The 13,484-nt window shown below is 37.8% G+C and overlaps 1 protein-coding gene across 2 annotated transcripts in view; it reads right to left on the reverse strand.

The window, feature by feature from the left end:
• Positions 1 to 13,484, reverse strand: part of slc12a2 (solute carrier family 12 member 2) — a 57,482-nt gene that overhangs the window by 12,826 nt on the left and 31,172 nt on the right. For both annotated transcript variants that reach the window (XM_028462388.1, XM_028462387.1), the window contains exons 3-16: positions 12,526 to 12,601; positions 11,622 to 11,717; positions 9,831 to 9,970; positions 9,636 to 9,746; positions 9,440 to 9,548; positions 9,234 to 9,358; positions 8,372 to 8,456; positions 8,135 to 8,295; positions 7,949 to 8,056; positions 6,390 to 6,513; positions 6,139 to 6,240; positions 3,460 to 3,615; positions 1,975 to 2,074; positions 782 to 893 (exon numbers count right to left, since the gene is read on the reverse strand). In XM_028462388.1, coding sequence (XP_028318189.1) covers positions 782 to 893; positions 1,975 to 2,074; positions 3,460 to 3,615; positions 6,139 to 6,240; positions 6,390 to 6,513; positions 7,949 to 8,056; positions 8,135 to 8,295; positions 8,372 to 8,456; positions 9,234 to 9,358; positions 9,440 to 9,548; positions 9,636 to 9,746; positions 9,831 to 9,970; positions 11,622 to 11,717; positions 12,526 to 12,601 — 1,605 coding nt within the window. The remainder of the gene's footprint in view (positions 1 to 781; positions 894 to 1,974; positions 2,075 to 3,459; positions 3,616 to 6,138; positions 6,241 to 6,389; positions 6,514 to 7,948; positions 8,057 to 8,134; positions 8,296 to 8,371; positions 8,457 to 9,233; positions 9,359 to 9,439; positions 9,549 to 9,635; positions 9,747 to 9,830; positions 9,971 to 11,621; positions 11,718 to 12,525; positions 12,602 to 13,484) is intronic.

Genomic DNA, 13,484 nt, shown 5'->3' on the forward strand with positions numbered 1-13,484 from the left:
CATTAGATTCCACTTCCTATCAGCCAATCAGGAATGAATGAGCACGGTGCGCTCTGATAGGCTGCTGAGAGGCAGCGTCACCTCCCTCAGGATGAAGTCTGTGCTGTCGTCTGATTGGACAGTTACACCTCCACACTGAGTCACACACTCATGGAACAATGGAGAACTATTACCATCATTCAAGACTTTAATCATTGTTTCATTTAAAGAAAAAACAAAGATGAAATTACACAAAGTCCCCGACTAACGATGATTCAAACATCTACTCGTGCTCCCGTCAACAATCCTAGAGGATTTACACCACGTGTCAAACTCATGGCCCGGGGGAGAAAATCCAGCCCTTTGAAGCATCCAATTCGTCCCACAGGAGAAAGTAAAGATGATGGAGAAAACATGAATCACTGTGTCAATGAAACTCAACAATATTTGCAGGAGCTCAGTTTTCCCAGCGCTTTTATCACATGATTACAGTCATTTTCATAATTCTTGCAAAATCCTTTAATTTTCCTCAAATTATTACATGACATTTACATTAAATTATTCAAAAATGGTCACAAAATCTATAAAAATCTAAAGTGTAGATCCTGTTGGGACTGATATCCGTCACTATTTGCTTGGACATTGTCAGTTTCTTACATATTTTTTTTTATTTTATGCATACGTAGAAGTACAAACTCGGTTGAAATGACTCATAAAATTGGTGAACCACTGGAGATCAAACTGCTCCAAACCAAAATGAGTTTGATACCCCTAATTTTATTAGAAAGTGACTTGGACTCACCGTACGAACATGACCACAAATCATCAGGCCCACATTCTTGGTGAATGTGTGGACCAGATCCAGAAGAGCAGGACGTGAGTTGGGGTAACCAGTCATCACCAGACACTGAGGCCTAGAGGGAACATTGGAGACATTAAACATCTCCCCTTTATGACATCACAGCTTCTAAAAGCTATCAACCAGGGCAGTCCTTTCCTCTGACCTCCAAGGTGGCCCCTCATCATCTTCTTAAGACCAACACACAGAGAACGGGGGCGCGGCTAAGCACTTCAAAGCAAATATTTTAATCACCGAGGGATTTAATGAGGCCGCGAGAAGAGTCAAGGAGAAGTACAGGGTCGTCAAAATAAATCTGAAGACACCATGAGACAAGTAAGCTGCACTGAGACGGACCATGGGAGCAGGTCTGGTCCACCAAAACATCATGTGACCCAGATGAATGACACCGTTAATACGTTTACATTACTGTCCAATAACTGTATAGACCAGTGGTTCTCAATCTTTTCAGTCCGTGACCCCCAAAATAAAGGTACCAGGGGGAATAAAGTGGAGAGATTTTTGGGGTCCATCTATAAAGTCAGTAAAATGATGGTCCATTGTTCTATGAATCTGTGATAAACACATTTATTTATTCATCTGAATAATATCCACTGTTATCCAGGAATGTTTATTATAATTATTATAGTCATCTTAAAGATGGAAATCCTGGTTTTAATCACTAATAAAATAGGTTCAAAGTGAACAAAAATGCTGGAAAAGGTGGTGAAATGAGATTTTAAAAACCACAGAAATTGGTTAAAAGTTACAAATTAGTGCAAAACAGACTGAAAAAGTGGAAAAAAAGGGTTCAAAGTGTCAAAGGCACTGAAATGTGATGGAGAAGTGTCAGTAATGGAAGTAATGTAGCAAAAATGCATTAAAAGCAGAAAAAATGTGGCAAGTTTGGTGTAGTTGCAGAAAAAGGGTAAAAATAAGCAAAAATGGGCTTGAATTGTTAAAAAAAATTCTTAGTTTCTTGAAGGCACCTGGTGACCCCAAGGTTGAGAACCCCTGGTATAGACACCGCCTCTTAGATGTGAAAAAACTAAAGAGTTTAAGTTACTGTCGACACTAATTAAGTCAATCTAGATTCTGATTGTTCTAATCAAGTCTATCCAAAACTAAACTTTTCCACAGTTCAGCACTTTTAGTACCTGAAGTTCTTGATGTGGTCCTCCACTCCACTGAGGTGCAGCGTGTGAGTCAGAGCCTGGTGGTAGGTCAGAGCCTGGGTGGACGAGCCCCAGTTGACATCTGGAGCAGAAGAACACACACACAGACAGACAGACACACACACACACACACACACACGTCAGCCACAGTGAGACCACAGGCAGGCTGGCTCCCCCCATGCTTCAGTTACACACACGGCGAGCGATGTGTGTGCAGGTGTGTGTGCTCGTAAACAAGCACATCCGTCACACGTTCAGTCAGTAATGTCAAACATCCAGAGTTCTTCAACAAAGTTATGAACTGGAAGTGGGAATGTGTAAATATGTCGGACTGAAGCGTTTGTTGGAAACAACCACAGGCCTGTTCCAACATGAGGACAAACACTTTTCAGCTTCTCCATTAATACATATTTCCTACAGAGTGTTGAAGACACACAAACCCTGAGGATAGAAGTCCTTTTGGGTGGGAGTCCTTAACACTCCTTTACTCACTGACTTCAGCCACCAGAGCGTGTCAGCGCACTGTTTAAGGGAGAGTAAAGGTCCCTTAAGAGAGCTCGTCTTTTCTGCTTTATTGTCTACTACCAAACCTCAGAGGTGGAACCGTTGCCTCCTGTGGTCACCGTCAGTCACTTTCTGCATTTTTCGGTAACTGTTGGACACTTTCCGTCTCCGTCGGTCACCTTCAGAGACTTTCAGCCGTCGTCAGTCACTTTCGGTCACTTTCAAGTCCAAGTTCAATGTATTTGCCATTTGCAGTGAAAAAAACCACATTGGAATATTTGTGGAAAATACACCAGTATGCACCAGAGACAGCAACAAATGTTGGTATACAGTTTAAAGCAAAGATCGCATCCTCAACGCTAATGTTTTCTGTACTCAAACTGGAGCAGATCAACACATGCATGGATCTGCCTCTTAATGAAGTCCAGTACAAGCCACTCAAAAGTCTTCATCAGAACAGACATGAGGGCCACAGAACGATAGTCATGTAGACACGTCACTGGAGATTTCTTAGGAACTGGTATAACGGTGAACTTTATAAAGCTGTCTGGTACAATACAGTTCCTCAGTGACAGGCTGTAGATAGTCGTTAAAACAGGCCAGTTTCTCCAAGCACAGTTTCAGTGCACGAGGAGGAACCTGGGCCTTTCTGGACCAAGGTACTGGACAAGACACACTGAACTTCCTGCTTCCACCGTAAAAGCACACTGCTCAATGCATTCTGGGAAAACATCAGGCGAGTCTCCATCACCGTCAGTCGCCTTCTGCGACTTTCAGTCACTCCTCTGTTCATGCTGATAAGGTGATTTTTAAATCTTTGACTTCTAAAAAAAAATAATTACAGGTCTGTTGACTTTAAAGTCCAACGTGTGAGAGCAAATGGTTTACGGCGACTAGATTTTAGTTTTATCAATAAATATGAAACCTATTGACTGACAGATGTGTGATCAGCCCTGAGCTCACCTGGCTTCTTGTAGCTGACGTAGATGTACAGCCCCATCACGATGACGTTGGTGAGGAGGGCGGCGGCCCAGTTGATGACGAACATCACCACGCAGCACAGGATGGCCCCGGCCAGGGACACCCACATGTTATAGTACTTAAAGCTGGGCCTCCAGCCTGAAGCACCAAACAACAACAATGACAACATGTCACAGAGTGCTGCTCACACACAGTGTGTGTGTGTGTGTGTGTGTGTGTGTGGTATTACTGAAGAGGAGGATTAACATGGAACAGGACTGATTACCACCCTACTGTACGTCATCTTATTCACTCTACAAACAGTACACAATGCTGTTAAAGAGCATGAAAGTCTGAGCTGGGCATGAACTGAGGTTAAAATGGAAGTTAGCGTCCTGTTAGACTGGATGGGGAAAACCAGCAGTTAGAGACCAGGCTACTGGGATTTTAGTACTGGGGCCCACTGGGAATGTGGTTACACAGTAAACATCTACAGAGAGAGTACTGGACATAAAGGGTACATGGGCCATGTTGGTCTTTATCATCCCCACACAACAAGTCCAATGGTTTGATCCCATTATGAGTCATGTACCATTTAGGTCCACATTCATCCATCCTCCTCCTGCAGGAACTGTACCTTCTCTTCAGCATCAGCTTTGATTTGACGAGGAGAAAAAACACAGAACTTAACATATAAACAAACAGCAAACAAGTGCTCACTTATGATCAACTGTTAGTTCAACCAATCACTGCAAATATCATCATCAACATCAAACTCTTCACCCCCCGAGTTCATCTCAACCAGTGGTTTCAGCCCTTCTCTAATTAATTGGACTTTGTAATTAATTATGCAGTAAAAGACAAGAAAAACACAGACAATACTCCAAAAACACACAAAAATGAACAAACTGACAACAGTAATACACAAAAATACTCCAAATAACACAAAACAACAACAAAAACATTCAAAATGACAACAACAGTAAGCAAAAACACAAAAATGACTCAGCAAACTAACAGTACAACAAACAAGCAAAATAACAACAGAAATACACAAAATTACTTAAAAAACACACAAAACTACTACAAAAATGAACAAAATGACTCAAAAAATATAGGATGCAAAAAGACAAGAAAAACAAAAAAAAAAATGACATAGCAAACTTACAGTACTGACAAACAAGCAAAACAACATCAGAAATACTCCAAAAAATGCACAAAATGCCTCATAACAAGCAAGACAATAACAAACGTACACAGAATGACGAAAAATCACTAAAAATGAGTATAAAAACTTTTTGTTCTTTCCTGTATTAATGCTCAGATTGGTCATTATCTTAAATACTGACATGAATGTTGATCATGTGGATAATAGGAAACTACCTCCAAATATCTACATTAAGTGTGTCATGTGATCATTAACTATGGAAACGTTCACAGTGATGTCAACATGAAGTGTGGAGACAGCTGTAATCACACAAAGACTTCCTGTTGAGAGGACAAAAATACACAGACTTTACGGCACGTTTGTTTATAACGTTCAGGATTGTAATGGCTAAAAGAAAGGTTGTTACTACACATCTTTGTACCGAACCATTTATATATATATATTCATTTTCTATATGTGGTGCAGAGTAGCTGAGGAAACCTCATCTTTTCTATGTGAACCTGTAGACCAGAGGTGTCAAACATATTTTAGTTCAAAGGCCAAACACAGACCAGTTTGATCTAAAGTGGGCCGCAAATTTTAGTTTGGAAAACGAGCAATTTCAACATTATTCTGCCCCATTAATATATGTAAAGTAATGGAAGTTACAGACAATATCCAATCTTTAATTTACCTCGAGTTTGTGAGCAATTTTTATCCAATTTGGGAAAAATGTGTGGAATAATTTTAATAAAATTGCAGAATTTTGAAAAAGAAAATTTTGAAGAATTTGTGAGAAAATTTTTTTTTTTTTTTTTTGGGTTGATTTTTTTTTCTGTTTTTCGAACTAATTTTCTTTCTGATTTTCACAATAATTATTTCTGTTTTTCGTGCCAATTTTTTTCCCCAAATTATCGAGATACTTGGAAATCCCACAAGAACATCCATACTATGGGGACTCCTTGCTGCACGCTTCCACTCTCTTTAATTGTTACATTTCAAATGCCCTCTAAGCTCAGAAAACAAATAGAAATTAGCAGAGAACTAAAAAAAAAATTTGAAAGAAAAACGAAACTTTTTTCCCTCACAAAAAACTGAAAAAGATTTGCATGAAAACAAAAAAAACAAAAAAAAAAAAAACTATGAGCCCTACAAATGTGGATATTTATTTGATGTACGTAATTTGACGGGCTGAGATATTTACAACTGAATTACTTGATATTTCTACACAATAATTCATGTTTTCTGTCACTTCAATTTAATGCTGCGGGCTAAAATTGATGCTCTAAAGAGCCAGATTTGGCTCCCGGGCTTTGACTTTGAGGATGTAACCAAGTCTATATGAGTTCTAATGTCCTCTATGAAAATGAATGAAAGTGTATAAACCATTTTATAGAATTTTGTAGAAATAAAAGCCTCATTATTAACAGGAGAAAGTCAGATCTTTGGTGCTAACATGCTAACATGCTAAGCAGGCACTTGCAGCTGTTGGATCAATAGTGTGTTTGCTCTAAGTTTGCAGCTCTTTATCTTACCTGGAGAGTTGGCCAGTGACGCATGGAACACGGAGAAGTTGATCAAAGCGTAAGACGCCAAGAAAAAGTTGGAGATAATGGGGGCGATGGTGTTCAATTTGGCTGCAAGAAACGAAAAAACAGCTTTAAAATCTTAATGTGGTTACTAAACAGTAGAGCTCAAATAGAACGGGACAATCTGGTGATCAAATTGAAGAAAACGATGTAGGTTTGCGTTAGACACACAGAAGATGGAGGTAGAACCTTCCTACCAATCAGGATGAAAGCCAGGGCGATACCAAAGGTCAGGATGTAACCTCGGAGCGGCTCGTTGTTCTTGCCGTAGCCTTTAGCAAACATACCCAGTCCAGGATAAATGTTGTCTTTACATAAAGCCTGGAAAAGATTAAAAACAGCAGAGTTTATTTTCTGTAATTTATTAAAAAACTTAAAAAATCTTATTAATAATTAGAGCCATTGAAATTTATCAATCTAAATTAATGGCCTAACAATATTTAACATGAGAAGCAACATTTTTTAAAAATTCAAATGGATTTTGGTATATGACAACAATAAATAAGCTGAAACAAAATAGTGAAATGGCATTTTTTTTTTTAAAAAAACCCACAGGAATTGTTTAAAAAGATATAAATTAGAGTGGATGAAAACAGACAGAAAAAATGGTAAAAAGGGTTCAAAGTGTCAATATTGGAACAATTAGTTTAAACTGGTAAATAATGGGCATGATAAATCGTGAATGTTGTTAAATTAGCAAAAATAATCTTGAAATATAGTGAAAATATGTTTTAGGTGTAATGACCTACCAACCACGTAAGATTTAGGGAATTTTCAATGAAGGCCTGGATTTCTTGTCTTATTAAAAATATACAAGATGTACAAGTGTATTTTTTTCTTTAAAACCGTCCTTGTGCCAAAAATAATAATGCCTTAAATTCAATTCTGCTATCAATTAATGACACGGTCAAGGCTGTAATATTTTCATCAGAAATATTTCTTCTACTTTGGCCCCCACTTTTGGAAATACAGCATATTTAGTGTTATTCCTGAGGTAATCATGATAAATAGTCCATACAAAGGGTTTAAAAATGATAATAAATGTTCTATCTATGGATAAGTCTGAAGTAGTTTAAATGATGTTGTGGAAGTAAAAAAATAAATCATGTTGTACATTTTTAATGCACTTTTATGAGACGGACCGTTTGTGTACACCAAAAAAATGTGTTTGTTTAATCGGAGGGTCACATGATCAACATTCATGTCAGCATTTAGAATAATGAGTAATCTGAGCATTAATACGGGAAAGAACAATGAGTTTTTATAGTCAATCTGTGTTTGTTGTTATCTTGTTAGTTGTGAGTCATGTTGTGCATTTCTGTTGTTTTTTGGAGTCATATTGTATATTTGTGCTGTCATTTTGTGTTTTTGGGGTAATTTTTATGTATTTCTGTTGTCGTTTTGCTTGTTTGTTAGTACTGTGGGTTTGCTGAGTCACTTTTCTTGTACTTTTGTGTATTTACTGTTGCCGTTTTGTTCATTTGTGTGTATTTTTGGAGTATTTTCTGTGTTTTCTTGTCTTTTATTGTATTTTCCTGAAATGTTGTAGTTCTTTATATATTTTTTTTATGTATTCTTGCTTTTGTTTTGTGTATTTTTTTGTCATTTACATTTACTTTGGGGGCCGCATGAAATTAGAATGTAGCCCCTGGACTGCCAGTTAACTATGTCTGGTGTACACTGTGTACAAGTGTATGTAAATCAAAAGGAGTGCACAAGGGTTAAACACAGGTAGAAATGTTAAGTTTGATCTTACCTGGAAAACTTTAGGAGCGCTGACTAAAGAGGCCAGAGCTGAGGACAGAGTGGCAGAGAAAATCCCTGCAGTAATAATGGGTCCAAACCCAGAGACCAGGCTCATCACCTGGAGTAACACACAGTACAGGTGAACACACACACACACAGTGTACCTTACATTAGTGTGAAAGCGTGTGACTGGTACCTGGAAGTCGTTCTGAAGGCCATACGTGCACCCATCTTTGGAGCTCTTACAGGTGGAGAAGTCATAACCAAACTTACAGGCGGCATCCGAGCAGTTGGTCATAAACTGAGAGCTAACGGTGTCGTTCAAACTCCCACTGGCGTCCCTCACGATGCAGGCGCCTGTGTTACAACATCACATAGACATGTTAATAATGCTGACACATGGGGGGGAGGGGTGACTTTCATCTAGTAGCACCTGTAGAAACAGCCACGCCCAGGTACACAATACCCGTTATCAATATGGCAAGAAGAGTTCCTTTAGGAATGGCCATCTGAGGGTCCTGGAATACACATTTACAACCACCACTTAGCACACGCAGCCCTTAAAGGATTTACTGTTTTTACCAGTTTGGCATAAAATGTGCTTATTATTAGATCTATGTCTAACAAAACACATTATTATGCACCACATTTATTTAATTAAAATATGTATATAAATACTGTACAGTTTTAGAGCCTGTGTTCCTCCATCTTGAAATCATGTGATTGATGATGTCACACGGCCCCACTGCCTGTAAACATCACATTGTTTTCTATTGGAGTGAAACATTCAGCCTGATTTTTTTTCTTCATAGTCTACTACCAAACAGCAGAGTTGGAATTGTCGCCCACTGCAGTCAATTTTGTTTTGCGTCACAACTGTTTTTATCTTCTTTCTGTAAACAAAAAGTTCACATCGACATCTTTAACTGTTCCTGGTTTTTAGAGCAACCAAAAGCAGCACAAGTTGTTATTTTGACTGAAAAAGCTGTCAAATGATCTAAAAAGATGTCAAATGTTGTAAAAAGCTACTAAATTATGTAAAAATCAGGCTGAATGTTTTACTCCAATAGAAAACAATAGGATATTTACAGGCAGTGGGGCCGTGTGACATCATCAATCACATGATTTCAAGATGGAGGAACACAGGCTGTAAAACTGTAAAGTAGTCCTATTTTTAAAAGGAAATAAAATGAATATAGAGCATAATATTGTGTTTTGTTAGACATAAATCTACTAATGATCGCTATAATGAAAACCTCCAACTGAACCGAATGGTGGTTTTTTGAATGACTTACTGAGAGGTCTCCAGAAATATTCGCTCCGGCTAAAATACCAGTGGCAGCAGGAAAGAAAATGGAAAAGACGGAGAAGAAGGTCTCGCCTCGGAAATCCGGACCCATGTTTTCCCACAAAATCGAACCTGTGACAGTAGCAGGAGACCGTTAGAGAGCTAGCTTAGCTTAGCTTCTCTGATGTTAGCAAACAGAACACTTAGCGTTACCATCGTAGCCAAAGAAGCCAGCAGGTTCCTTTGCTTTGACCGATATGAAAGATCCGATGAAGTAGTTGACGATGGCTGTGACCAGGACGAAAAGCAAGAAGATCTGGGCCTAGAGACGGAACACGGACCAGACATTACACACACACTGCTCCTCTGCTTTAGGGACACACACTGAGGCATGTTGGAACACTTATACCTTGGCCTCCCATTCCATTCCTGCCACGGAGATCCCAAGAAGAAGAATAACTGTAATGGTTCCGATGATTCGGACATCGTTGATTTCATCCGTCATGATGGCATCAACTCCCTAAAAAACAAACACATCAGTGGATTACTGAGGATCTTTATTTGGTCCAGCTAACCAACATTAAGGAATACATTATAAACTCACTTTAAGAAGCTCCACCACCGTCTCTGCAAAGCCCACCACGTACATGGCCACGGCCACGGCGTTGGCAAAGGCAAAGATCAGACCAATAGAACCTCCAAACTCTGGGCCCAGACTCCTGGAAATGAGGTAATACGCCCCCCCTACAGAGGAACAACATAACAAAATGAGGTATTAAGCCCCCCATACATAAGAACAACAAAATAAATAAGGTAATACGCCCCCCCCAAAGAGAACCAACCTAACAGAAGATGAATACACTAAACTTTTAGTATTTTAACCTATTTTCATCACTTTTTCTTGCCATATTTTTGCTCCTTTTAATGTATTTTTGCTACATTACTCCCATTTCTGACACTTCTACATCATATTTCAATGACTTTACTACACATTTTTTCCACTTTCCAGACATGTTCAGCATTTATAAACCCTTTCTACCACTTTTACACCTATTTACACCTCATTTTTAACCTCTTTTCACCATATTTCATGATTATTTTTTTTGCCAATTTAACCACATTGCCCATTATTTACCAGTTTAAACTAATTGTGCCAACTTTTTAAATTACATTATCCTAACACGATAATTTGCAACTTTTAACCAATTTCTGTGGTTTTCAAAATCACATTTCACCACCTTTTACACTTTCCACTTACTACCCAAATAACACCAATAACAATAACTACATCAAAACTTGCCATATTTTAAACTATTTTCATCACTTTTTCTTGACATATTTTTTGCTCTTTTTAATGCATTTTTGCTACATTACTATTTTCCAGATAATTTCAGCACTTGTAAACCGTTTCCACTGCTTTTACACCTAATATCACATATGTTGACCCATTATTGTCACTTTTAACCTCAATTTACTTTGATCTCTTAACATATTTCGACTGCCAACTGTCAGTCTTCCACAGAGGCATCTGCTGATCGCATTGATGTGTCCTTACGAGTTCTTTCTGGGCGTGGCCTACATGACAGTTGACAGTCGAAACACGTCAGGAGATCAAAGTACTTTACATTATATATATGTAAAAAAAAAAGACAAAATGAACTTAGTGGAATTGTGAATTAAACCATTGATCCTGTTGTTGGGTGACATTAATATACATATTTATAAGACCTATTATAAATAAATAAAAAAGAACAGTCAGAATAATCCATATCAGTACAACTTATATCTACCTTGTAATTGTAACGTATACATGGTTTTAAATTACGCTTTTATTATGACATACATTTCTGTTTAATTATGGTTGTCTTTTTATTATTTATTTTGTTTCCTCACAGGAGTTTTTTTCTGAAGAAAATGATAATAAAAAAAATTGATACAAATTAATAAAATAATTCTAGAAAAAAAACTGAATTTAAAAAAAAGTATTTGGAAAACAAACTTTGGAAAAGAAACAAAATGAAATTTGTAGGGCCCAAGTTATGGCAGTGATTAAACCAGTGTCTTTTAACCTCGGGGTCATCTGAAATGTCTAGTAATTCTTAAAAAATAATATCATTATTACTGATTTTTTAAAATTAAAACAATCTGTATTCTATACTTTTATTTTGTCAAATATAAATATAGTTCTAATTTTATTTAAAATGCAGTAAAAAATAAATAAATAAAGCAAAAACGTATTCCAAATGCAGAATAACAGCAGCTAGTGTGAGTGTTTGAGGCACAGTGTGGGTGAATCTTCTTCCTAACACTGTGATGATAGGACCAGCTCATGTTTTTAAAGCATGGATGGAGGGGGCGTGGCTTGGCCTTATAATAAAAGAGAACATGCATGTACCTCCTCGCACAAATCCATTGGTGGCAATGGCAGACGTGGAGAGGCCGGTGATGGTCGTCACTACACTTGCCATGGCAACGATCAAACATGAAAGAGCTGCAAAAGAACACAGACAGTGTTGTGAATGAAAAGAATGTGCAGTACTCGACTGTTTGGAAGGAGTCGTCCAATCAGAGAGCCCCGTGGAAAGCCACAGGGGCCGTGTGTGCGACGGCCACGAGCTCCTCTTCAATCTGAAGTGATATTTGACATCAAAGTGCTCAGAGTGATCGTAGTGTCACTGATGTGCAGAATGTGTCGGCTCGATGCAGCCTTTGACACTTTGATCTGAGAGAACATCACTTTACATCTTTAGATGATTCACCACAAACATCCATCGCTCTGAAGATTATAATAAATCATTTAGCTCCAAATGTAACCACATGTTACATAGATACCCAACATGTTGGGAGCATCCTGAAATGTAGACATGAATAAATTATAAAATATTTTGATCATTATTGAGTCATTTCAACAAGTTTTCAGGTCAATCCACTCACTTCAGTCTAAACAACAACAATTATGATAATGTGTTTTGAAGGAAATAAAAAGCAGAACATGAGAAATTTGTTCATAATAATTATTATGTTTTCAAAGATAAATGTTTTTCTAATGTTTTTTACATACAGTATATTATGTTACCGGTAAAAAACTAATAAACAATAAACAATTCGTAAAAATGTCTGAATTTTTGGAGACCGAAATGTGTGGACGATTTGTTGAAATGACAGGGAATGACTTGCATAATTTTAGTTGGTACTTTCTATATTTCCCCAACAAAACAAACAAACACACAGTTTAGTATAATAAACATATGAAATACCAATTCTAACACCGTAAACCTCTCACGTCATTATTTACATACCAACGCCAGCTTGACCAACGATCCAAGACATGCGGATGAAGAGCATCACCCCCCATATGTTCAGCATGCAGCGTACCTGTAGACAGGAAGTTATCTCAGAACCTGGACAGGAAGTGACACATTGCTACAGGAAGTGGAGCCCATGGAGCGACATGAGGAGCATGATTCACAGTACGAAAGACCAGTGGTTCTCAACCTTTTCAGCCTGAGACCCCCAAAACAAAGTCTGCAAAAATCCACGGTCATCCAGGAAGTTTATTATTATAGTATCTTAAAGATGGAAATCCTAATTTTAATCAGAAATAAAATGGGTTCAAAGTGACTAAAAATGCTGGAAAAGGTGGTGAAATGAGATTTAAAAAAACACCAAAATTGGTTAAAAGTCGCAAATTAGACAGAAAAAGTGTCAAAAAGAGTTCAAAATGTCAATATTGGCTTAAAAGTGACAGAAATGGGGGAAGGGAGTGTTGGAGTAATATAATTCAAAACGTAAGAACAATTGGTTTAAACTGGCAAATATTGGGCAAAAATAATCATGAAATACGGTGAAAAGTGACAATAATGGGTCAATATATGTGACATTAGGTGGAAAAGTGGAAGAAAGGGTTTATAAGTGCTGAACATGTTTTGGAAGTGGAAAAAATGTGCAGACAAGGCATTGAAATGTGATGAAGTGTCAGAAATGGGAGAAATGTAGTAAAAATACATTAAAAGGAACAAAAATATGGCAATAAAAAGTGATGAAAATAGGTTAAAATATTGAAAGTTTGGTGTAGATTCAGAAAAAGGGTAAAAATAAATAAAAATGGGCTCAAATTGTTCAAAAAACAATCCAGATGGGGCGGTGTTTAGCTCAGTGGGTAGAGCGCCCGCCCCATGTACAGAGGCTATATACCTGCAGCGGGTCCAGGTTCGATTCCCGGCCTGGGACCCTTTCCTGCATGTCATTCCCTGCTCTC

Source organism: Gouania willdenowi, chromosome 12 (genome assembly GCF_900634775.1).
Source record: "Gouania willdenowi chromosome 12, fGouWil2.1, whole genome shotgun sequence".
Lineage (NCBI taxonomy): Eukaryota > Metazoa > Chordata > Actinopteri > Blenniiformes > Gobiesocidae > Gouania > Gouania willdenowi.